Source organism: Myxine glutinosa, chromosome 5, assembly GCF_964187855.1.
Source record: "Myxine glutinosa chromosome 5, kmMyxGlut1.1, whole genome shotgun sequence".
Classification (NCBI taxonomy): Eukaryota; Metazoa; Chordata; class Myxini; order Myxiniformes; family Myxinidae; genus Myxine; species Myxine glutinosa.
Genome location: NC_136265.1, coordinates 96,187,738 through 96,213,846, shown reverse-complemented (window position 1 = coordinate 96,213,846; position 26,109 = coordinate 96,187,738). Strand labels below are relative to the sequence as shown.

At 45.8% G+C, this 26,109-nt stretch overlaps 1 protein-coding gene and 1 long non-coding RNA gene across 2 annotated transcripts in view; one reads left to right on the top strand and one right to left on the bottom strand.

The window, feature by feature from the left end:
* LOC137427354 (uncharacterized) overlaps positions 1–10,015 on the bottom strand; it is a 53,150-nt gene extending 43,135 nt beyond the window's left edge. Inside the window, exon 1 of the mRNA XM_068116792.2 lies at positions 9,935–10,015. Within this exon, the coding sequence (XP_067972893.2) occupies positions 9,935–9,968 (34 nt within the window). The 5' untranslated portion in view covers positions 9,969–10,015. The remainder of the gene's footprint in view (positions 1–9,934) is intronic.
* Positions 1–26,109, top strand: part of LOC144891992 (uncharacterized) — a 707,648-nt gene that overhangs the window by 137,820 nt on the left and 543,719 nt on the right. The window lies entirely within an intron of this gene.

Here is a 26,109-nt window from a genome sequence, read left to right as displayed (position 1 = left end):
TCCTATCTCGTTTGTCATGAAGTTGTAAGTGTCTGTGATAATCTGGTGGACTGGGAGAAGAGATCGTGGGAGACCATCGGCCTGTTAGACCACTTGCACATGCGCAGTGTTGACGCGATCGACGCATTGGAATGTTTGACAGTACGGCGAGGCGATCTCGAGAACGAAATGGCAGTCCATAATATGCTTGAAGAACTTAATGATTTTCAGAATAATTACATTATAAAATAACTTAAGCTTGTATTCATTATTTACAAAAAGGCCTACAAGTCCCATTGGCTGTCTTTAATTTCTCTCTGGATGGCGCCATGGCAGATGAGGCAGACCGCAAGGCATGAGGACACAAAAAACAACACCTTTATATGTGCAATCCATGCTTTTCAAAAAAAAGAAAAAAAAAAAAAAACCGCATTGCGGCATCAATTCTGGAACTTTGGTCTGACCAGAGATCAGCAATTTTTTTTTTTTCGGACTAAGGCCAAAAAATATATATATTTACGGTCTGGTCAGCGCGCGCGTCGATTTTGCCCCTGCGCGTCAAAAATTTTTATTTTTTATTTCCAACGGTACGTACAACAGCACGCGCCGTCTATATATAGAGCAAATGATAAATTATAGAGCACATTAAACATAAACAATGCCGCGCAATTATGCGCGCCTCACGGGAATTGCGCTGCCGGCTCATAACACATGTATATTAAAATGGCGGCATGGTGAAAACTAGGACAAACATTGTGAGTCAAATTAGTTCTTTTGTGGCCTACATATGCCGCTTATTTCTGTATCTCTTGTTTGTGGAGTGAAAACTCTTCGACCTTTCGGCATTGTATCGTGTGATGGCTCGGCAAGTCTTCTTTATGTGTACGAATCGGTGTGCGATGGGAATCTGACCTCCGGCAGTGTTGATCAATTTGTTCTGGACGCAGAACACGCTGGATCGAAGGTCACTGTGATGCTTGGATTATCCCCCGGCGGATTTTTCCAAACTATCCCCCTTACGGAACAAGTTAGTGACTGTCTGGAATTCGAGAAGTATTTTAAATTCGTGGTAGACAAGCCAGTTGTTCAAAAGAGGGCCGCGGTGACTAATGCTTTTGAACTCATGATGCAGTCTGCCAAATACAAATGCCTGCTCGAGACACGACACGAAAAAATGCGAAGTTCGAAATTTACAACTCCATCCTAACGTTTTTGCATGCCGGTGACCTCAGTTGGAGGAGGGAATACCTACACCTTGGAGAACATTTTGTGGAGGTTCTCTGCAATACACTTTGGATGTTAGACCCCCATAGACCAACCCTGCAACAGCAGATGTGTGGAGTTCCTCACATTTTTGACTCTTTTACGGGATTTAATGACCCCAGAAAACATAAGCACTTTCCACAGGGACTCAACCATGATGAATTGGTGACACTATCACAGCAGCTCTTCAACATTTTCGAACAGGTATGAACATCATGATCAAATGAAATTTGATCATCATGATCATGATCAACATCATTTGAAAAGCTCCATCACCTTCCCGATCCCATCATGGCTGCTGATGGACTCCACTACAAGGGGTTTACTGAAGTGTATGGAACTCCGACAACTGAACGTGACCGCCCATCACTCAAAGAAGGACAAAAAACGGCCCATGGACTACCCGTTAACCCATCCGCACAAACGTCAGCACGTGTCAAAAGAACAGTTTCTTGTCAGGAGTGTGATAAATCTAGGGTCCTGCATGCAGCACGAAAGCTAAAACAGGAGCAACTAGATCCGCTGGATGCTGCTCTGAGTCAAGTTGACTACACTTGTGGGACAGACCTTGAAGACTTTGTGCCACATGATTTAGATCCCGAGGGAGAGCATATTTTGAAGAGAGTGTTTGTGAGGAAGGACTTGCAATGTGTTCAGCCAGTTGAGGTGACCTACTATTCTTCTGGGGTGTTCGCAGCAGTCTGTTGTCATTGTGCATTGGGAGATGATTTGCTGAGTGGACCTCAAGCTCAGGACATATACCCAATATGTCACACCTGCAAAGCTACTCCAACGAAGTCAACCATTTTGAAAAGAAAAAGGAAGTTTATAAACTTCTAATATTTGACTAATAGTCAAATAGAAAGAAGTCTTTGAAGCAAAATAATTGTTGGTATTTGCAGTGATGGGGAGGAATGGTTTCTCGCCTTTTCGACTTGCTTGCTGCAGAAAAATTAAGACTTTGTATTGATACATGTACTTGAAATGAACATTATGAAGGAACAATAGGCCTCTCTTGCATTTTTTCATTTATGCATCACTCCCGTCAGTATTTTAATTTTCACCACTACTTGCTTACAAGATCTGCATCTTTTTGCATGTATAAGTTTTGTCATACACAGAATGTTTAGCTGGTATAAAGCTATATTTTCATACTTGCTCTTCCATCTGCACACTTGTGAACGTGTATTGAACAAGTACAAAAAGTTTTAATTAAAACAAAAGCCGCGTCGATGTTACACAATGCCTAGATGCAGTTGTGCCTATAACGTCGATGTTATAGGCACAGGACATTCCTATTGATTCGATTACTTGATGTTATTTTGTGCAAAGTGAAAATATATCTCGGCAATTTCCCATGTGTGGCGACGAATTTTTAATATATCTCGGCATTTTCCCGTCTGTTATTTCAGGCGGTGTATGACTGACCATGCCGCGATAAAAAAAAAAAATCTCGGCAATTTCCCGTGTGTGGCGACACGTGAACGAAGCCATGCTCCTCTCTCCACATTATTGTGACGACGTATAAATTAAATATTTCATCGCGACGATTGTCATCAAATGGACGAATTTTTAATATATCTCGGCATTTTCCCGTCTGTTATTTCGGGCGGTGTATGACTGACCATGCCGCGATTAAAAAAAAAAAAATCTCAATGGACTTGAAGTTACAGGCCTTTGAGAATTCATTTCGTTCTATAAAGGGCAACTTTCATCGGATTTTCTTCACGTTTTTTTTTCAACCGAGTCTAAAACTATGTTAGCGACTGTGAAAAATGAAATGATATATCGAATTTGATTTGAAAGAAAACTGTGTGAGAGAGCAAGACACCACGGGCCTACAAAACAGGCCTCAAAGCTATGCGAGTTAATAAAATGGTGGATATTTGTTTATATGAAGCCTCTCCCACAATGGGTGGAGCTATGGTTCCCAGAATGGGTGGAGCTTTGAGGTTTTGTCTTCTCTGCAAGAACAACAACAAGAAGAAGAACAAGAAGAAGAACAACAACAACAGCAGAGGGCACTCTATGAGCAGCGTCTGCGACGCGGCTAAAAAGGTTGTTCACATCTGATCCATATTTCAAACCGACTTTGATCGATACCTAGTTTGTACTGACACTATTTTCATACAGTCCTCCGAAATAGGGATCAGTGCTGGTGGTTTAAGTCACCCAGCATGATCAACAATACATCACAGGTGAGGGGTATTGGGTATCTTGAAAATGCTGCGATCTTGCCTTCTTGTACAAATAGTACAACAAGGTATTCACACCATGTTTGTATTTAAAAAAAAAAAAAACACTCGTTTAACAGCCCTGCAAGTCAGTCTATAATATGCTTGAAGAACTGAATGATTTTCAGAATAAATACATTATAAAATAACTTAAGCTTGTGTTCATTATTTACAAAAAGGCCGACCTGTCCCATTGGCTGTCTTTAATTTCTCTCTGGACGGCGCCACAGCAGATGAGGAGGACCGCAAGGCATGAGGCCACAAAAAACAACACCTTTATATGTGCAATCCATGCTTTTCATAAATAAAAAAAAGGAAAAAAAAAAAACCGCATCGCCACATCAATTCTGGAACTTTGGTCTGACCAGAGACCAGCAATATATTTTCTTCAGCCTAAGTGCACACACACAATTTATTTTCCAGTTCTTTTTTATATTCCCCTGGGTCTGTGTTTCTCAGCCTGGTGCGGGAGCGCTCCATCTAGGAATTTAGTTTATCGTCACGTTTTTCTTTGCCCCGGCATTCCGTTTTAATAAATCCTTCCGTTATTTTCTGTACATTTGTAAATCAGTTTTCGTTTGAGTTATTTTTGCAGGGTGAAGACGTCGGCGAGACCCGTCCAGGTGAGTCGGTACTCTTCCTCCTCCTCGCGTATAATCCGCCATACAGTTGGATTCCTAATCCATCCAAAATGTTTTTTTTAGATATCCTGTTCACAGACAAACAAACAAACAAGACCAACCAATATTCTTGAAAAATCTTCGATTTTACAAGTACCAAGAAGACGTCATGCAGAGCACAATATTTGCAAAATCCACCTCAACAAAAACAACAGGCATTTAAAGGCCATTTTCCCTGCTAGAGCAGGGGTTAGCCTTGCGGGCCCCATGACAATCTTTTCCATTTGCCCTATTTTCTGCATCTCCCCTCATTAACCCCCTTGCCCGCATTTCTTCTTCCACCACCTTTAGCCAAGTCTTTTTTTCTTTTTCTTTTTTTTTTGCAAAATCCACCTCTCCGCAAAAATTAATAGTTGCCATCGATACATCAAATTGTCCATTTAATTTCGATTGAAATTGACGATCTTAATCAAGGCTCGAATCAATCGGATGAAAAGCGACGATTTTTCAGATAAAAATTGATGATTTTAGAAGTTTGGACTTTAGTTGACCTTTGGACCTTAAATAGTTGGTTTCCCAATTAAATGAGCCACCATGCAATTGCTGTTTAATTTTCAATCAATCGGATGAAAATTGAGGATTTTAGAAATTTGAAGAAAAGTCGCTGACCTTTGGCCTATGTTGACCTTTTAACCATTTGACCTCAAAAATAAATAGGATTTTGGCAGACCACCAACTCGACAATTTGGTGAAGTTTCGTGAAGATTAGTTTGAAATTGTTAGCTGTAGGCAAGCATAAGTGAGCGGCCAGACAAACACACACACACACACAAACCGGAGTGATCAATATACTTGCCAAGTAACAAGCAAAGGACCACTCTTGAAACCGAACGGCTCATTTGGAACCGGAAGTACGCAATCTCCTGTATATTTCATTATAGTCACACAAAAATCTGATCACGGCAAAAACACCAATAAACTAGAATGGCACTCTTTGACATCACGTCGTCGACTGATATGCATCCGCCCACATTATAACATCATTAACAAGTAGAAAGTTTGATTTCAATCCATTCAGCTGTACCCAAGTTGGCACATTTTTACCTGACATGACCTCTGACCTTTGACCTCAGGACCCCCAAAACCTAATCAGTTAATCTTTACATCATTATACATATCTGTACCAACTTTGAATTAGTTATAGACCTTTAGCTCCAGCCATTCTCAAGTTATAGACCTATTACACACTTTGACCTATGACCTCTTGACCCCAAAATCGAATCAGTTCATCTTTATATCATTCTGCATCAGTGTACCAAATTTGGTCAGAATCCCATCACTGTTTCACAAGTTATCACGGAAACAGTATTTTAACCTCACATGACCTCTGACCTTTGACCTCGTGACCCCAAAATCTAATCAGTCCATCGTTTACTTCATTATACATACCTGTGCCAAATTTGACTAAGATCCTTTTTGGCCATTCTCAAGTTATCGAGGCAATGAAAACCTATCAAAGATGGACGGACAGACAGACAGCCGGAAAACAAGAACTGGCGACTTTGTCGGCGGAGGCATAAAAAGAAATTTTATCATTCGACATAATCCATTTTGAGCTAAACCTTCCTCCCCACCAGACACCAGTTTGAGTGGCAAGTGATTTTTGCCATCCAGCATAATAACAGTTGAAATGTCATATCAGTTTTTCTTGCCGACTGACCTACATCTCACCTACATGCCGACTGACACCCGTGCTGAAGTGTCCCCAAGGTCCCATGCTTGAGGCCTCCAAATGACTAAAGCCAACTAAACTAAACTGCTCCCTCCCAATTCTGTCTCCATGTGATGCATCATGAGATCGCTGGGTGCCAAAGGCACCAGGCCTATGTCGCTCGCTGGAGGATATTTTATTTATTTATTTGGCATCGGAGCGGTGTACTTCAAATGTATCTCTACATGTTTTTATTTAATCTTCCCAACCATTCAGAAATGACTACAAATACAATTATTATGGTTCTTTGGTCTTTCTTTATCCATGGCAGCTTCTGCTTTGCACGTTTCATGTTAGCCGCAAGCATAGAACATTCTCAAATCTCAAACTCAAATTAGATCAGCTGTCTCTCTAAGAAGCAATTTAGAATCATTATATACCCCTGACGAAATTCATTTCCGCTTTGGAATCCCATGGTCTTTGGCTTTTTAGTGCATAGTTCATGTTATTACAACACACAAACAACAACAAATATGTCTTACATTTCATAAGTATCGAGTGAAGCTCTATTTGATCTCTCTGTACATCTTTAACATTCTGGGGTTCTGTTGAGGACTTAAATATAACGTCAGACATTGTCAAATACATGTCCTGCCTATCAGAAAGATTCAAAAGTGCGTGTATCTGTTTATTCAACTGCATGTTTTCACAATTAGAAATGAACTGAATACATGGAAAAATTACCTTGTTTTTGGTAAAATCAACAATTATATCAACAAAATTGCTGTCTCAACAATGGATGTAGGCCCTCCACACCAAATAGGAAATCAGAGCTGTCTCTCTTGACATATATCGTGCCTTCGATACGGTCTGGCACCTCGCTCTGCTCACCAAATTCTCCTCCTTTGGTATCCGTGGAAATCTCCATGCATGGCTTGCGGACTTCCTCTCTGGTCGCAGTCAACGTGTGGTCCTGAATGGAATTCTCTCATCTCCCTTCCTGTTCAGGCTGGAGTTCCTCAAGGCAGTGTTCTGGGCCCTGTGCTTTTTTGGTTTTCGTCAATGATCTTTCCGACTCTCTGGAAAATCCTCTCTATCTCTTTGCTGATGACTCCACTTTCTGCCGCTCCACATCTCAACCCTAAGATCGGCAGGCAGCAGCCTCTTCACTCCCTGCAAACCTGGGCAAAATCACAAACTGGTCAATTTAGTGGAACATGTCTTTCAACCCTGACAAATCTCAAACTCTCACGATGTCTCTCCAAAAAGAACGTCTGGAAAACCCTCCCATATACTTTCTCAACAATCCTCTTTTAGAAGTTATGTCACTCTTTTCAAGCTTTTGGGTCTCAATATCTGCCATGACCTTTCCTGGGAAAACCACATTTCCAAGCTGGCCTCCAAAGCCAGTCGCCGACTGGGCATCGTCCGTCGTGCCAAGTCTTTCCTTGGCACACCTGAGCTCCTCACCACATTCAAGGCTTTCATCCACAGCTTGATGGAATACTGCTCTCCCCTCTGGGCTGGTGCTCTTGCCTCACACCTAGCTCGGCTTCACGCTGTAGAAACGAAAGCTTTCAGGATAATTGGAATTCTCCCGCGATGAAGCTGATTCTGAGGGCCTTTCACTCTCTCACTGCAGGCAGGTTGGTGGTCTTTCTGTTTTCTACAGACTTCTCTCTGGCCTCGCTCGCCCAGCTCTGTTTGTGCTGTGTCCCCCAAATATTCCTTCAGGACGCACAAGATCTGCCAGCAACCCTTTCTGTCTTCTACCGACTCCTCTATGGCCTAGCTCCCCCAGCTCTCTCTGTGCTCTGTCCTCCAAATATTCCTGCAGGACGCACAAGAACTGCCAGCAACCCTCTTCTGAGGAAACTGCCAAAACCAAGACTCTCTGCTCACCTTCACTCTTTTTTTCCTCTTTTTTCCCACCTCGAGAACAAACTCTCACATTCTCTTCAATCCCACTCCTCCCTCCAGGTTTTCAAAACAGCTGTTCACCACCATATCTTATCTTCCCCCATCGAAAACCTTGATGTTTTCTACCCCTGTTAATATACCCCAGATCCGCCTCTTTCAATCTCCGACTTCATTCCTGAAATTCCTTGTCGTGTCAATTTTTTTGATACCGTGTACCCGTGTACCCAGCCCTCTTACTGCATGCTGCCCCGTCTTCTAGCAACCATTTAGTCTAGTAGGAAGACTAGGTCCCCCTGCACCCCCCGGAGATATACTTCTAATCAGTGTTTCTAGATTGGAAAAAATGTGTAGAAAATGACTAGCTATGGCCCCAAGCTGAAAAAATGTCCCACATACCATTTTTATGCAAATTACTGCTGCAAATTTTATGCAAAATTATGCAAATTTTATGCAAATTTTTGATGAGGAGTAGAGTTGAGGGGTCTTTGAGGGCTTCATCGAGGTGCTCTCGGTTGCAAGACTGGGTCATTCTGAGAAGCACAGCAGGGTCAGAGATCATGATGTTCTCCTCCTCAGTGAATCTCTCCATCAACAGCCTCTCCATTGCCTCACACACTGTTTTGAGGCAAAAGAGGGACTTTGCGTAGGCCTTTCCACTGAGAACACCTTTGAGAGATCCACTTGTTACTAGTTGTGCCTCAAAGAGAATCTCTGCATATCCAGAACCACGCATCTTGTGTCCAGTGAGCATCCCGATGTAGTTCATGGATGTGTGGAAGGGTCCAATCGTTACTACATGACTAGCAAATTCATTTGGCCAGCGCCAGATGATGGGAAGGGCTTTCATGCAGACACCCAGATCAAATGTATTCAGGACCCATCTCTGACCCACCTCAGCAGTTGCTGCCTCGGAACGCTTCAGTAGCTCACGAACAACTGCGTTGTCTGTGATCGGTTGGTGGATAGGCGTGCAGTAGTCGACTGTTGATTTGCTGGGTGGGGGAGAACCAGTTGCAGAGGTGAAACCCCCTAGCCCAGGCACAGGCTGCAGGCCATTGCCATGCCATGCAGGCACCAGGCACAGACCGATCACAGACAACGCAGTTGTTCGTGAGCTACTGAAGCGTTCCGAGGCAGCAACTGCTGAGGTGGGTCAGAGATGGGTCCTGAATACATTTGATCTGGGTGTCTGCATGAAAGCCCTTCCCATCATCTGGCGCTGGCCAAATGAATTTGCTAGTCATGTAGTAACGATTGGACCCTTCCACACATCCATGAACTACATCGGGATGCTCACTGGACACAAGATGCGTGGTTCTGGATATGCAGAGATTCTCTTTGAGGCACAACTAGTAACAAGTGGATCTCTCAAAGGTGTTCTCAGTGGAAAGGCCTACGCAAAGTCCCTCTTTTGCCTCAAAACAGTGTGTGAGGCAATGGAGAGGCTGTTGATGGAGAGATTCACTGAGGAGGAGAACATCATGATCTCTGACCCTGCTGTGCTTCTCAGAATGACCCAGTCTTGCAACCGAGAGCACCTCGATGAAGCCCTCAAAGACCCCTCAACTCTACTCCTCATCAAAAATTTGCATAAAATTTGCATAATTTTGCATAAAATTTGCAGCAGTAATTTGCATAAAAATGGTATGTGGGACATTTTTTCAGCTTGGGGCCATAGCTAGTCATTTTCTACACATTTTTTCCAATCTAGAAACACTGATTAGAAGTATATCTCCGGGGGGTGCAGGGGGACCTAGTCTTCCTACTAGACTAATTGAAATTGGTTTAAAACACCTTCAGTCAGTGTGGTGTAGTGTTTCTTCTTCCAGGTGAGCGCCAGGTGTATTGCCCCGATGTTTATCTGTACGATTATTCACTTTAATGTTGAACTGATGCATCATTTAACCAAGTCTTCCATTGTTTGGATTAAACAATGATGTCAGTCAGTCTACGACTGGGGTTACCTTTACCATGGTTATGGCACGGTAGTGAAGTACAACTAGCCCTTCATTGCGGTTACACGGGGTCTCTAAATGACCGAAGCCTGTGGTGGTCCGAAAACATGGACATCGTGGATCAAGTCACGTGGTGTTACCCCTTATCGATCGCTATGTAGTTAAGAAACGTGTTGTAATCTACAACTACCTTTAGTGCTCATCACGAATATGTTTAAAACCCGAAATCTCCACAACTCTTCCCCTACTCACAACTCGCTTCGTAAAAGTTTCTTTCGCTGCACATCTCCTCATTCCTGGTAACCGGAAGCACACGACTCTTCTTCTTCTCTATTCTATTGGGTTATTTCTATGGATCGTTCTTTCGCCGCCACCAACGTGTATTTACCAGAGCATTCCTTCTAGCGTCTCATCTTGTTAAAATGTATTCACACAAAAATATCCAACGCTGAAAATAAAAAAACCCAGGAAAAAGAAGGTTTGACAAGCCAAGCTCGAAGATACACCTCTGTTGGTGTTTTCAGAGTTCAACGTCACTGAAAGGTTGTTGTTGTTTATTGTATTTTTACAGTTATGGTTGCAAGTATATTGGTCGGTTCCGTTTGTGGTTCTGTCTGTTTGTCTGTGTTTGTCTGTCTGTTTGTCACCGGCCTACAGGTCACAATTCTAAACCGATCGTCACGAAACTTCACCAAGTTGTATAAGTCGTCCCAATTGAGAAGCCTATTGATTTTGAGGTCAAAGGGCAAAGGTCATCTGGAGGTCAAATTTCTAAAATCGCCCTTTTAAATCCGATTGACTTGAACATTGAATAGCATTTGTATATCAAGTCACTAACTTGGGAAACATACTATCTTTGAGGTCAAAAGGTCAAAGGTCAAGTTTTAAAAATCATCAAATTTCATCTAAAAACCCATCAATTCTCAACCGATTGACTTGAAAATTGAACAGCATTTGCATATCGAGTCATTAAATTGGGAAACATACTCTTTTTGAGGTCAAAAGGTCAAAGGTCAACTGAAGGTCAAACTTCCAAAATCATCAATTTCCATCTGAAAAAACCATCAATTTTCATCCGATTGACTGGAAAATTGAACGGCATTTGCACATTGTCACTAAATAGGAAAACCAACTATTTTGAGGTCAAAGGTCAACGCAAGGTCAAATTTCTAAAATCATCATTTTTCATCTGAGAAAACGTCACTTTTCATCCTGTTGACCCGAGCTTTGATCAAGTTCGTAAATGTTAATCTTCATGATGGACAATTTGCTGTGTCAACGGAAATTTTTTTCTTGGGGGGGGAGAGAGGGCGGATTTTGCAATGATCGTGCTCCGCATGACGTCTTCTTGTCACTTGCCGGAATAGTATGTTGATCGGTTGGATTGTCTGTCTGTCTGTGTGCAGCACTACGTCTGCACCGTTGCACAAAGAATCGCCAAACTTTACACACATATTTGTCTTGCCCAGGAATAGACTGTGCCCAATTTTTAACTCTCTCGGCCCAAGGCCTCCATTATGACGTCATAATTTGATAATCCAACAAGTACAAAACTTCATCCAATCAAGATGCAATTTCTTGAGCGACATGATGGCATGAACTGGTGGAGAAAAAAAACTAATGATGATGTCATCGGTCACATGGTTCGGCCGCCATCTTGGAAAAACAGAAAAACTTTGCACCTCTATCTCCGAAAGTGCTGAATAGACAAAATTGAGACATGGCTCATTGTAAAGAACTCTCCATGGGGAATAAAATATGTTAATGATGATGTCATAGGTGTGTCCATTATGACGTCATAATCGACAAGTACAAAACTTCATCCGATCAAGATGAAATTTCTTGAGCATAATCTAGGAATAAATTAGTTTAGGTAATGATGACAAAATAGATGATAGTAAACAAATAATTATGACGTCATCGGTCACGTGGTTTGGCCACCATATTTCTCCAAAATGGCCGATAAAAAAAAGTATATTCCGGCAAGTCCTCTGTCTCTGACCGATTTTTCATTTGTTTGTTTGTCTGTCTGTCTGTCACCGGCCTACAGGTCACAATTCTAAAACGATCATCACGAAACTTCACGAAGATCTATAGGTCGTCCGATTTGAGAACCTATCGATTTTGAGGTCAAAGGTCAAAGGTCACCTGGAGGTCAAATTTCTAAAATCGCCATTTCAAATCCGATTGACTTGAAAATTGAAATTAGCATTTGTACATTGAGTCACTAAATTGGGAAACATACTATTTGAGGTCAAAAGGTTAAAGGTCAACTCTAGGTCAAACTTCTAAAATCATCAATTTTCATCTGAAAAATCGTGACTTTTCTTCCTGTTGACCCGAGCTTTGATCAAGATTGTCAATTTTAATCTTGATGAAATGGACAATTTACTGTATCAATGGAATTTTTTTTTCTTGGGGTTGGGGGGTGGATTTTGCAAGTATCGTGCTCCGCATGACGTCTTCTTGCTTATTGGTTCACGAGTTATCAAATGACCACAATATTTGTCATGTGTGTGCGTCTGTGTACGGGCCATCGGCCATTTTGACTCCCGCGCTTTGCGCATCGCGCAAGGTCTTTGCTTCGCTTCAACCGTTTTCACCGCATTCAAACGTTTATCTGGTGCGGTGTGTGTAACGTGGATTTTGAAGGTAAATCTGCGGTTCACCGATTTGGAGCTGTGAAACGTCCATACCCGAGGGTGTGATTTCCCCGTCGCCTGGAGGGCGCGCCTTTGGATTTCCCAGTCACCTTGAGGGCGCCTTTGCGCAGCTTCGGTCGTGTGACTGTGCCTGTCATCCGAACGGGATTCTGGTCGATTAGACATCGTTCTGACGATCGCTGGAGCGGTTCGACTTTGGCTTGAAACCGGATTCAAATTTGGTTTGAAGCCGGGAAAGAGACATTGGGAATGTTCTGGTTTCACTCACTTGGAGCACAGTGAGTTATATATTACAAAACTGATGATACCATCATAGGATATATATTGATTGTACTTTTGATTACGATTATTGTTGTGCTGTTATTCTTGTGTGATCTTAATACAATATTGGTTGTTGGTAACAATTGGTGCGGCTTCACCATTGATCTTTGACATACAGAATAACACATTTTTCTGCCGTGACTCCTCGGGGCTCGGAGGTACACTGTGACCAGGGGGTTGGGGAGGAGCACGTAACACTTGCTAAAAGCCTTGGCCGCCAAGGGCCACAAGGTGGGACGAGAAAAACTTCAATTGGTACAGCAGGTCGTAACTTACTTGGGCCATGCTATCTGGCACGGCAAGCAAGAATTGGACACGCAGCGAGTGACCGCTATCACAGAAGTGCCGCGGCCGCGCACTCAACGGGAAATGATGCGTTTCTGAGGTATGACGGGTTACTGCTGCACTTGGATAATCAACTATGCGCTACTCGCTAAGCCACTGTGCGAGGCCACCAAACTGGAAGCCCCGAACAAAATAGTTTGGTCAGACGACATGATACGCTGTTTCGAGGGCATGAAAAGAGCGTTGGCTACGGCACCAACTTTAGGGCTCCCCGATTACGCGAAGCCATTCACCCTTTACAGTCACGTGGTGGGGGGTTTTGCCCAATCCGTATTGACTCAGACTCATGGGGAGAAGGAGCGACCTGTAGCCTACTTTCGTAAAAAGCCAGACCCGGTCGAGCAAGGGCTTCCGGTGTGCCTGCAAGCCGTGGCGGCTGCTAGATACGGTGGAAAGAACAGCGGACATTGTCATGGGACACCCGGTAACATTGCGGGTGCCCCACTGCGTCACTTCGCTGTTACTACAGCAAAAAACCCAACATTTGTCATCCACTAGATTGATGCAATACGAAACCGCACTGATCACCATGGTGAACGGCACCATTGAGCGTTGCACAACTCTAAATCCAGCCTCATTGATGCCCACACCAGAGGAGGGTGACCCCCACGTGTACATCGAGGTGGTACAACAGGTATCTACGGTACGTCCGGACCTGAGGGACACCCCCCTCGACAACCCGGACTGTGTGTTTTACGTCGACGGATCGGCTAAGCCTGCATGGGATGGCTCTTTGCTGTCCGGGTAGCGGTGTGCATTGATAACGAGACGGTGGAAAGCGAACGCCTTTTGAACGCCAATATCTATATGCAGATATTGTGCATGTCGATAGTGTTCATCACTAATATGAGTTTTATTCAGTGCATTGTAGCTTTCCTTTGAAGGGAGTTGTGCTTCCTCAAACCTGCCAAGGTTGTCCACATCGTCATACGGGTAAACACCCTTTCGCGTGATAAGAGCTCAACTGTGCTTGCTTCAGCCAAATGAGTTGGGAAATTTGGATATGCTTTTTGGTTTGATACTAATGTGGATAAATGACTCGTCATTAAATTGCATGAATCTACAAATCTATTATTAGTTTTCATCGGTTATTACCTCCACCAAAAAAGGTGGATTCATTTGTGAAAGTGGAGGTGAAAACTGAGCATGACATTGATGTTACAACAACAACAACAACAACAACAGGCATTTTAAGGCCATTTTCCCTGCAAGAGCGGGTGTAGTGAAAATATACCAAAGTTGAACCCGGGAGTGATGCTCGCTTAAACCACTGAGGGGCGTCTATAAGACCTGGGACATCCGCGACGCTGAGCCACTCCTGTGACATTTTACTATGACATGTAGTCTTGAATGGTACGTACCCGCACATATATGCTAGACTCGCTTGCTTTGACTATTATTATCGATCCTTCCTATATGATGCCAAGATCCTGATATCTATTGCATGATTGTATTTTACAGGATGATGCCAAAGATCTAATTGTGATTAAACCTACCTATGGGACAAAGTTGTGGACCTGATTGATTTCCACGACATTTAATCACAATTAAGATCTACGGAAATGGCGGGACACAAGATGATCAATGTACCGACATTCGGCGCCGACCCACAAGCTGAGGATTCGGGCTCGGAGTTCACTCACTGGTTCAAATCGCTGGAGAACCAGTTCGGAGCCCAGGATACCGTTCCCACCGCCGAAACGAAACTGGCTGTGCTGCAGACTAAAGTAGACCACCGCGTCTACAGGAGCATCGCACGATGTACGACGTACGACGCCGCCGTGGCAGAGCTAAAGCGAATTTACATTAAGAAACGGAGCGTGGTGTATAACAGGTATCTGCTCTCAACGTGGCGTCAACAGCCCACCGAGTCGATCGAGCGCTTCGCCCAGGAGCTGCGACACCTACTTGCGGACAGTACTCAAGAGGTAAGCACTCATGAGCAAGTCCAGGACGATCTTGTCCGAGATGCTTTTGTCTCTGGGATCAGCTCTTCGATTCTGAGGCTAAGACTTTTGGAGACAGCTGACCTGACGTTCGCGGAGGCTCTACGGGTGGCCCACGTCTACACTGAGGCCGGGGAACAATCTACCGCCTATGACCACACACGAGTCATTGCGGGGACTTCTCAACTCGCGCGACCGGAGAGGGCTACCACCGAGGATACGGGAGCGGACTCGACTACGGCGGAGCCCCTGGCCGCTCCCGAGGTGGACCCGGATTCCGGCCTGGCAGCAGCTACAGCAGCCAGGCCAAGGCCTGAACGAAACGCGATGTGTTACTTCTGTGGCAACCGACAGCATCCCAGGTCTGCTTGTCCGGCTCGGGAGGCAATATGCCATTTGTGTTTGACTAAAGGACATTTTGCAAAAGTCTGCAGGAAGACCACGCGGGGCACACGAACTCGCGCGACCTTGAATGGGCTTATCGCCGAGCCAACGGACCGAGAACAGAGCGGGGCCCCTCACCCGGCTTTGATGAGCGGTCCTCCTCCTCGCGGGCCCCTGGCTGCACGCTCGACCTTGGTGAGATACATCAAGCCGCCTAAACAAGTGGCGCGAACACGACCGATCGCGGAGCGACCGTCCTTGACTGGAATCCGAATGCCCTCCGAAGGCAACTCATACGCTCGCCAAGCTCCTGCTCTGGCACGGCAAACAATGCACGTGACACGAGCGCCATCTGACGGCAGCTCGTACGGACTACAAGCTCCTGCTTTGGCACGACCAACTATGCGTTTGGCACGAGTGCCCTCTGGAGGCTGCTCAAACCGGAAAACTGCAGCCGGTGTGGGATCCACTCGTGAGGCGCGATCTTCTCGCTCGGATGGCTCGATACCTGCCGGATCTTCCGGCCTTGCTCAGGAACATTATTCCGCTTATGGTCGAAGGCATTTTTGCGCGGGCTTTAGTCGACACGGGGTCTACGGATAGTTTTATCGATCAACGACTGGTGCGTAAACATGGGTGGCCGGTCCTCGGGACAACACGACGGATCTTTATGGCCTCCCAAGGACTCAGGCTCAGCCCAAAAGGGGAATGTCGACTTAAACTCGTGATAAAGGGACGCATGTTTCCAGATGTACATCTCATGGTTTTACCTGCTTTATGCGCGGACATTCTGTTAGGACACGATTTTCTTAAACGGCATGGACGTTTGGAAATGGAATTCGGTGGGACAGACACGCTTGCAGTGTGTGCACTCGCGGAAATGGACATTGAGCCGCTTTCGCTGTTCCCCAACCTGACCACTGACTGCACTCCTGTAGCAGTAAAATCGCGGCGCTACTCCCGAGCAGACGCGCAATTCATTGCGGAAGAAACGGCCCAGCTCTTAAAGGACGGTATTATAGAACCCAGCCGGTCGCCGTGGAGGGCCCAGGTCTTAGTGGTGCGAAGTGAGGCGCATCGCCGACGCATGGTAATCGACTATTCACAGACGATTAATCGCTTTACACAGCTGGACGCCTACCCCCTTCCGGGGATGGACGCACTGGTACGACAGGTGGCCCAGTACTGTCTACAGCACTCTCGATCTGCGTAGTGCGTATCATCAGATCCCCATCTCTAGGGCTGATCGCATCTATACCGCCTTTGAATCGGGTCAAAGGTTATACCAGTTCACCGGACTACCTTTTGGGGTGACGAACGGGGTCGCCTGTTTTCAGAGGGCAATGGACGACCTCATTGCTAAGGAGAACTTGACAGCTGTCTTTGTATATCTGGACAATCTTACGGTTTATGGGTATGACCAGGGGCATCATGATGCTAATCTGAAGTGCTTCCTCGAGGTCGCGCAGAGGTATCGCCTAACCATGAATGAGGCTAAGTGTCGTTACTCTCTACGCACGATAGATCTTCTGGGGTACACCGTGACCCATGGCTCTGTCGCTCCGGATAAGGAGTGTCTGCGACCTTTGCTCGATATGGCTCCGCCTAGCGATCGTGCTGCGCTGAAGCGTGCTCTCGGGCTGTTCGCCCATTATTCGAAGTGGGTGCAAAATTTCTCCGCGAAGCTCCGCCCCCTTGTGGATCTGCCGTGACTGTGCTATATGTGTGGAACTCAAACCGCGTTTTTACAACCCTCCCATGGGGACGCTGGTTAGGGCTACTAGACCGTGGGAGAGATTGGCGATGGATTTCAAAGGACCGCTGCCGGTGTCGAGTAACTCTCGTTATCTGCTCACTATCGTTGATGAGTACTCGCGATTCCCTTTTGCTTACACGTGCGGGGATATGACGGCTGCCACGGTCATACGGTGCCTGCAGAATTTGTTTTCTATGTTTGGGTATCCGGCCTACGTGCATACCGATCGGGGTGCGGTGTTCCTGTCTCAGGAGGTGAGAGGTAACTTTTTTTTTTTTTTTTTTTTTTTGTATACAAGATCGAGGCTCGTGAAAGAGCGAACATTAATCACACAGAAAGACAAACCGACACATAAAACATATAACATCGGGAGCGGTAGACAAGATGGGGAGAGAGGGGGAAGGACACAAACACAACATTTGAGAGCAGGGACCGAGAGACATGGAGACATCGAGAGATCTGAGAGAGGGCGAGGGCTTTGGGGGGGGGGGGGGGTGGGGCATGGGAAGGGGGCGGTGGGAGAGGTATAAAACATATGGACACTGCCAGGACTTCCAGGAAAGAAGTTGGAATTTCAAACAAGGTGGATCTGGGGTGAATTAGCGGGGGTAGAAAAGATCAAGGATTTGGATGGGGGAAGATAAGAGATGGTGGTGAACAGCTGTTTTAAAGACCTGGAGGGAGGAGTGGGATTGAAGGGAGTGAGGGAGTTTGTTTCAGAGGCGGGAGAAAAGAGGAATGAAAGAGTGAAGGTGAGCAGAGAGCCGAGATTTCGGCAGTTTAACCATCAGAGGGTTGCTGGCAGATCTTGTGCGACCTGTAGGAATATTTGGGGGACAGAGCACAGAGAGAGCTGGGGGTGCAAGGCCGGAGAGGAGTCGGTAGAAGACAGAAAGACCACCTACCTGCCTGCGGTGAGTGAGTGAAAGGCCCTCAGAGATAGCTTCATCGCGGGAGATTCCAATAATTCTGAAAGCTTTGGTTTCAACAGCGTGAAGCCGAGCTAGGTGTGAGGCAGGAGCACCGGCCCATAGGGGAGAACAGTATTCCATTGAGCTGCGGATGAAAGCCTTGTATGTGGTGAGGAGCTCAGGTGTGCCGAGGAAGGACTTCGCACGACGGAGGATGCCCAGTCGGCGACTGGCTTTGGAGGCCAGCTTGGAAATGTAGTTTTCCCAAGAAAGATCATGGCAGATAGTGAGACCCAAAATCTTGAGCGACAGAACTTCTTGGAGAGGATTGTTGAGAAAGTAGATGGGAGGGTTGTCCAGTCGATCTTTTCGGAGAGACATAGTAAGAGTGTGAGATTTGTCAGGATTGAAAGACATGTTCCACTTGTTTGACCAGTCTGTGATTTTGTCCAGGTCTTCAGAGAGTGAGGAGGCAGCAGACTGCCGATCTGAGGGAAGAGGAATGGAGCGGCAGAGAGTGGAGTCATCAGCAAAGAGATAGAGAGGATTTTCGAGAGAGTCAGAGAGATCATTGATGAAGACCAGAAAAAGCACGGGGCCCAGAACACTGCCTTGGGGAACTCCAGCCTGAACAGGAAGAGGAGATGAGAGAAACCCATTCCGGGCCACACGTTGACGACGACTAGAGAGGAAGTCCGCCAGCCATGCGTGGAGATTTCCATGGATACCAAAGGAGGAGAGTTTGGTGAGCAGAGCGGGGTGCCAGACCGTGTCGAAGGCACGTGATATGTCGAGGGAGACAGCTCTAATTTCCTGTTTGGCATTGAGGACCTCCATCCATTGTTGAGACAGCAGAAGCAGCATGTCCAGAGTAGAGTGACCTGGTCTGAAACCAAATTGATGATCAGAGATCAAGCCATTGGAGAAGAGGAAAGATTTCATATCCGAAGCAATGATGGATTCCATGACTTTGCTGATAATTGGGAGAAGGCTGATTGGTCTGTAGTTGCTAGGATCTGTTTTTGCACCTTTTTTGTGCAAAGCGGTGATGTTGGCTGATTTCCAAGCAGATGGCAGTTGACCTTGAGCAAAAGAGAGGGTGAAGAGAACAAAGAGAGGGTGAGATAGAGCAGCAGAGCAGGATTTTAGGACCCGTGGGCTGATGCCGTCGGGTCCAGTTGCAGAATCAGAGTCGAGGGTTGACAGAAACTTTTCCACCTTGTCAGGAGGAAAGGACACGGAGTCCAGGAGCAGCAGGGTACGACTGGGTATGGTGGGTACAGAGAGGGATGGGTTTGGGACACAAGATTTAGAGGCAAACACAGAGTTGACGCATTCAGCTTTTTCACGTGCGGAGTCAGCTGTGTAGCCGTTTGAGGTAAGGGAGGGGATGGAGGGGGAACAAACACCAGAAACGGATTTGACCAGACGCCACCAGGATTTGGAAGAGGGAGACAGATAAGAGAGTTCGGTCTTGAGAACGGAGAGATATTGTTTCCTGGCTCTCCTGAGGGTGGACACACACTTGTTTCGGGCTTTGTGAAAGGAAATGAGATTTCCTTCCGTTGGATTTGCTTTCCAGGAGACGAAGGCAAGTTGTTTCTGGGCAACAGCCTCACCACAAGATTCCGTGTACCATGGACGGGAGGAAGGGTATGACAACTGAAGACGAGATGGGATAAATCTGTGCATGAGAGAGAGCAATTTACTTTGGAAGAATTCCCAGGATGAGTTGATGTCAGAGGTGGTAGAGATGGGAGACCAGTCCAGATGATTGATGGCTGCTTGAAGACCGTGCCAGTTGGCCTGAGTGAAATGCCAGACTCGTCGACGCTGAGCAGGCTCCATGAGGATGGTCAGAGAGATGTCCACTTTAACAAGGACATGATCAGATGATCCGATCGGAGCAGAAGAAGAGCAGCAGACATTTTCAGGGAAGTTAGTCATAACCAAGTCCAGAAGAGAAGATGTTCCGTTGACTGAGATCCGGGTCGGGAAATTGACAGATTACTTGCTCCAAAATAATGTCGCTTCGAGTTACACCACACCGTACAGACATCAGGCGAATGGGCAGATCGAACGCTTCAATGGGATTATATGGAGGGCCGTCATGCTAAGCCTCAGGACCCTCGGCCGGGGCCTCGATAAATGGGCTTGGTCGCTACCTGCGGCTCTGAACTCGATCAGGGCTCTCCTATGTACGGCCACCAACCAGACTCCTCATGAAAGACTGTTCCACCACCCGAGAAGCTCGGGTAGTATCCGATCTTTACCCAGCTGGCTCGCTAAGCCGGGGCCGGCCTATCTCAAACGAGCGGTTCGCACAAGCAAGTACAACCGCTTAGTGGATAAGGTGCAGGTACTCCAGGCTAATCCCGAGCATGCTCGTGTGATGACGGCAGATGGACGCGAGTCCAGTCTCCGTACGCCATCTTGCCCCATGTGGGGTCATCGACCCTTATAGGGATATCGACGAACCGATCTACGAGTCTATGGACTCTACCAAAGCTTCCTCTATGGAACTTCTGCCGTCACATACACCCCTGCCTGAAGGCTCTGAGGTGCCCCCTCCGACACCTGCCTCCAGCGGCTACTCCGAAGAAGGGGACTCCGGGCTTGGGGACGCCGTACCCAGTAGTTTCCGGATACGAGCTGGCAGGGTAGTTCGCCACCCCGACCGCAACGGGTGGACCGACTGACATGGAATGACGTTCCCCAATCAATTAATGCTGACGCACGCTTGAGACCTGCCTAGCAGCAGTATAGTTCTAACGGCGGGGAGAACGGGGGTTAGCCTTGTGGTCCCCATGACAATCTTCTCCATTTTGCCCTATTTTCTGCATCTCCCCTTGTTAACCCCCTTGCCCGCATTTCTTCTTCGACCATCTTTAGCCAAGTCTTTCTCGGTCTTCTCTATCCTCGACTTCCTTCCACATTCATTTCCATCACTCTTCTCAACCAGTCACTTTCATCCTTCATCAACACATGACCAAACCATCTCAACCTGTTTCTCTTCACAGCATCCATCACAGGCTCTATCACAATCATCTTTAGCAATTCATCATTTGTCTTCCTCTCTCTCAACGATACTCCACACATCCACCGAACCATTCGCATTTCCACCCTTTCCAGCCTTCGTTGCTGCTCTACGTTCATTACCCATGTCTCGCTCCCATAAATCATAACACTTCTCACACATGCAGCATACACCTTTCCCTTCAGATTCAACGACACTCCCCTCCTCGTCAGCACGCCACTCAGTTCCCGAAACTTCTTCCATGCACATCTCACTCTGGCAACCGTTGCCGAGTCTGATCCACCTTCTCCATTCAGCATGTCTCCGAGGTAACAAAATGTTTTCACACCTTACAGCTTCACGCCGTCTACAAAATCCAACTCAACATTTCCTCCATTTGCAGCTCCCTCTGTGCACATCTTTCACTTGAATGTAGCTGCCACACTGGTTAATGACCCTCTCAAACCACTACATTTTTGATGAACCCACTCAGCGCACATTGCACATTGAATGGAATTCACTCCGACACCCTTCCTGCACACAGCACACGGCCACTTCCCAGTTCTCTCCACCTCACCACATGCTTTACCACTTGCCATCACCTTTGTTTTTCCGATATTCACCTTCAGACCTTTTGTCTCCATACATTCCTTCCACTTGTGCCATCCATACTTTCTGCAATCAACACCAGATCATCTGCAAAAAACAACTCCCATGGTAAACCCTCCTTTACGTTCCGAGCCAGCACCTCCATCACAGCTACAAATAGTAGTGGACTAAGTACCGACCCCTGATGCACTCCCACCTTCACCTCAAACTCACCACTGTTCCCGTCCTTCGTCCTTACAGCTGTGCGTGCTCTTTTGTACATTGCCATCACTACTCTGATCAACCATTCCTCCACTCCTAACTTCCTCAATGCCCATGTCACTACTTCACGTGGAACCCTATCGAATGCTTTCTCCAGATCAACAAACCCAAGAAACAACTTCTTCCTCTTCTCCATGTACTTCTCCTGCAACTGCCTCACAATAAAAAGCATGTCTGTCGTTCCTCTTCCTGGCATAAATCCAAATTGTATTTCATCAATCTTCACTTTCTTCCGTATCCTCCTCTCCAACACCCTTTCCAATACCTTCATTCACAGCTCCAATAACTTTATCGCTCGATACGATCCGCAGTCCGGACGGTCACCTTTCCACCTTGTATAGAGGGACGAGGGTACTCAGTTCCCAATCCAGCGGAATGCGGCCTTCTTTCACCACCAGATTACAGATCTCTGTCATTCTCTTCACACCCCAATTTCCCACTGCCTTCAACATATCTCCCACAACTCCCGTCGGCCCTCCCGCTTTTCTACTCTTCATTGCTTTTATCGCTTCCTCAACTTCCTTCTCGGTTATCTTCTCTGCCGGTCCTAAAACTGGGTTACTCTCTATGTTGCCATCCCATTCATTCTCTGCATTCAACAGTATTTCCATATATCTCTTCCATCTTCCTTTAATTCCATCTGGGTCCACAACGATTTGTCCCACTTCATCCTTCAAGCAACTCACCCCCATCACATCATACCTCTCTTTAGCTATCTGATTTGCAATCCTGAATACCGCTCTCTGACCCTCTTCCAAATCTAAGCATTCTCCAAACATTTTCCTACATGCCTCCTGTGCCTTTGCTACCTCTTTCTTTGCAGCCTTCTTCGCTGCCTTATAACTTTCATGCTCTGCCTTTTCTGCCCCCATACCCTTCGCCTTCTGCCACTCCTTGAACTTCTTCCTCTTCTCGTCAATCTTCTTTCCAACTTCATCATACCACCACCATGTTTCCGAGTGCCTCGGTGGTCCTTTTGTCCAGCCACATACCTCACCAACGGCTCTGCCATACTCAGCCTCTCTTTTTATGCCTCCCTCACTGTCACCTCTTTCAACCTCCACACCTTCATTCTCGGTTGGTACTTCACCCGCCGAGCTCTCCTCACACCTTTCACCCTTATGTCGCAGACAACCAAGTGGTGCTGTGAAACAGCCTCCTCCCCCGGGATCACCTTTGTGTCCCGGAGGTGCCCCCTATCTCGCCTACGCACCAGCAGGTAGTCAACGGTTGTCGTCGACCCACCTGACGTGTATGTAACAAGCTCATTACCCTGTTTCTGGAACTGAGTATTACAAATCAACAAATCACCTTTCACCCTCTCCATTTCTCACACCATATCCATAACCTCCATGAACTCCCTCAAAACCATCCATACTCCTTCACACATGTCCATTTCGGTCTCCTCCTACCACAACAACTTCCTCATCTTTCACGTTTTCCATCAGCTTCTCTATCGCACACCAGAACTTGTCCTTCTCTTCATCGCTCCGACCAACCTGCGGAGCATATCCCGAGATGACGTTCATCAAGAGCTTTCCAATCATCATTTTCACCATCATCAACCTATCACTCACTCAAGTCACACTCACCACACTGTCTACAATCTCCTCAGAAAACAGGACACCAACACCATTCACGCCCTCCGGGCACCCTTGCCACACAAACTTGTATTTATGTCCCTGCCTACCCTTCACCATTCTCACATGACATTGTTAGAAATAAACAATTCTTAAAAATGGTATTTTAAGAAAATTCCACGTTGGTGGATCAATTTCTAAAACATCCATTATCCCCTTCATCATCAGGTGAAAGATTTGAACCAACCATTTGATTTGAATATACCTCGTTACCAAAGGTGGATGGAGGTTATGTTTTCACCCTTGTATATTTGTCCGTTTGTTTGTCCGTTTTTGAACGACATATCTCAAAAGGTTGTGCGCGTATTCAGACGAAATTTGGCAGATATGTAGCGTGTGACAAGGTCGAAATTATTAGATTTTGGTGAAGATCCGGATTCGGATCCGGCCACAAGAATTTTTAAAGCGATTCTTCACCATTGGGAGATGGGGCCAAAAACGATACATAGCAGGATATCTCAAAAAGTTGTGGATTGATTTGGAAGAAACTTATTGGACAGGTTGTGTGTGTGAGACAAGGAAGAATCGATTCAATTTTGGTGAAGATCTGGATCCGGATCCGGCAAGTATAATTTTTTAAGTGATTCTTCACCATTGAGTGATAGATATGGCCAACAGGCGGAGGTTTGCTCTCCACTGAGTGCCGTTCTAGTTGAGATCGATTTTGTAAATGAGATGTACTTCGGGTCTATGGTACAAATGACAGATATGTCCCGAAGATTTTTAAAACCCCAAATCTGCACAACTCTTCCTCGACTCACGAAGATGTTTAAAACCCGAAATGTCCACAATTCTTCCTCGACTCACGAAGATGTTTAAAACACGAAATGTCCACAATTCTTCCTCGACTCACGAAGATGTTTAAAACCCGAAATGTCCACAATTCTTCCTCCACTCAAGAAAATGTTTAAAACCCCGAAATATCCACAATTCTTCCTCTACTCACGAAGATGTTTAAAATCCCGAAATCTCTACAACCCTTCCTCCACTCACAAAGATGTTCCAAACCCGAAACCTCCACAACTCTTCCTCTATTCACGAAGATGTTCCAAACCCGAAATCTCCACAATTCTTCCTCTACTCACGAAGATTTTCGAAACCCGAAACCTCCACAACTCTTCCTCTACTCATGAAGCTGTTCCAAACCCGAAATCTCCACAACTCTTCCTCTACTCACGAAGACAAGATGTTTAAAACCCTAAAATCTCCACAACTCTTCCTCTGCTCACAAAGATGTTCCAAACCCGAAACCTCCACAACTCTTCCTCCTCACGAAGATGTTCCAAACCCGAAATCTCCACAACTCTTCCTCTACTCACGAAGACAAGATGTTTAAAACCCTAAAATCTCCACAACTGTTCCTGTGCTCACAAAGATGTTCCAAACCCGAAATCTCCAAAACTCTTCCTCCACTCACGAAGATATTTAAAACCACAAATCTCCAAAACTCTTCCTCGACTCACAGAGATGTTTAAAACCCCGAAATCTCCACAACTCTTCCCCTCCTCACGAAGACAAGATGTTTAAAACCCCCAAATCTCCACAACCCTTCCTCCACTCACAAAGATGTTCCAAACCCGAAATCTCCACAACTCTTCCCCTCCTCACGAAGACAAGATGTTTAAAACCCCCAAATCTCCACAATTCTTCCTCGACTCACGAAGATGTTCCAAACCCGAAACCTCCACAACTCTTCCTCTACTCACGAAGATGTTCCAAACCCGAAATGTCCACAACTCTTCCTCTACTCACGAAGATGTTCCAAACCCGAAATCTCCACAACTCTTCCTCTACTCACGAAGATGTTCCAAACCCGAAATCTCCTAAACTCTTCCTCCACTCACGAAGAAGTTTAAAACCCTGAAATCTCCACAACTCTTCCTCTACTCACGAAGATGATGTTTAAAACCCCGAAATCTACACAACTCTTCCTCCACTCATGAAGATAAGATGTTTAAAACCCCGAAATCTCCACAACTCTTCCTCGACTCACGAAGATGTTTAAAACACGAAATGTCCACAATTCTTCCTCGACTCACGAAGATGTTTAAAACCCGAAATGTCCACAATACTTCCTCTACTTACGAAGATGTTTAAAACCCGAAATCTCCACAATACTTCCTCTACTCACGAAGATGTTTAAAACCCGAAATCTCCACAACTCTTCCTCCACTCACGAAGATGTTTAAAACCCAAAATATCCACAACTCTTCCTCTACTCATGAAGATATTTAAAACCCCAAATCTCCACAACTCTTCCGCTCCTCACAAAGATGTTTAAAACCCCGAATCTCCACAACGCTTCCCCAACTCATGAAGATGTTAAATACCCGAAATCTCCACAACTCTTCCCCTCCTCACGAAGATGTTTAAAACCCCAAATCACCACAACGCTTCCTCGACTCACGAAGATGTTAAATACCCGAAATCTCCACAACTCTTCCCCTCCTCACGAAGATGTTTAAAACCCGAAATCTCCACAACTCTTCCTCAACTCACGAAGATGTTGAAAACCCGAAATCTTCACAACTCTTCCTCGACCCACGAAGATGATAAACCCCGAAATCTCCACAAC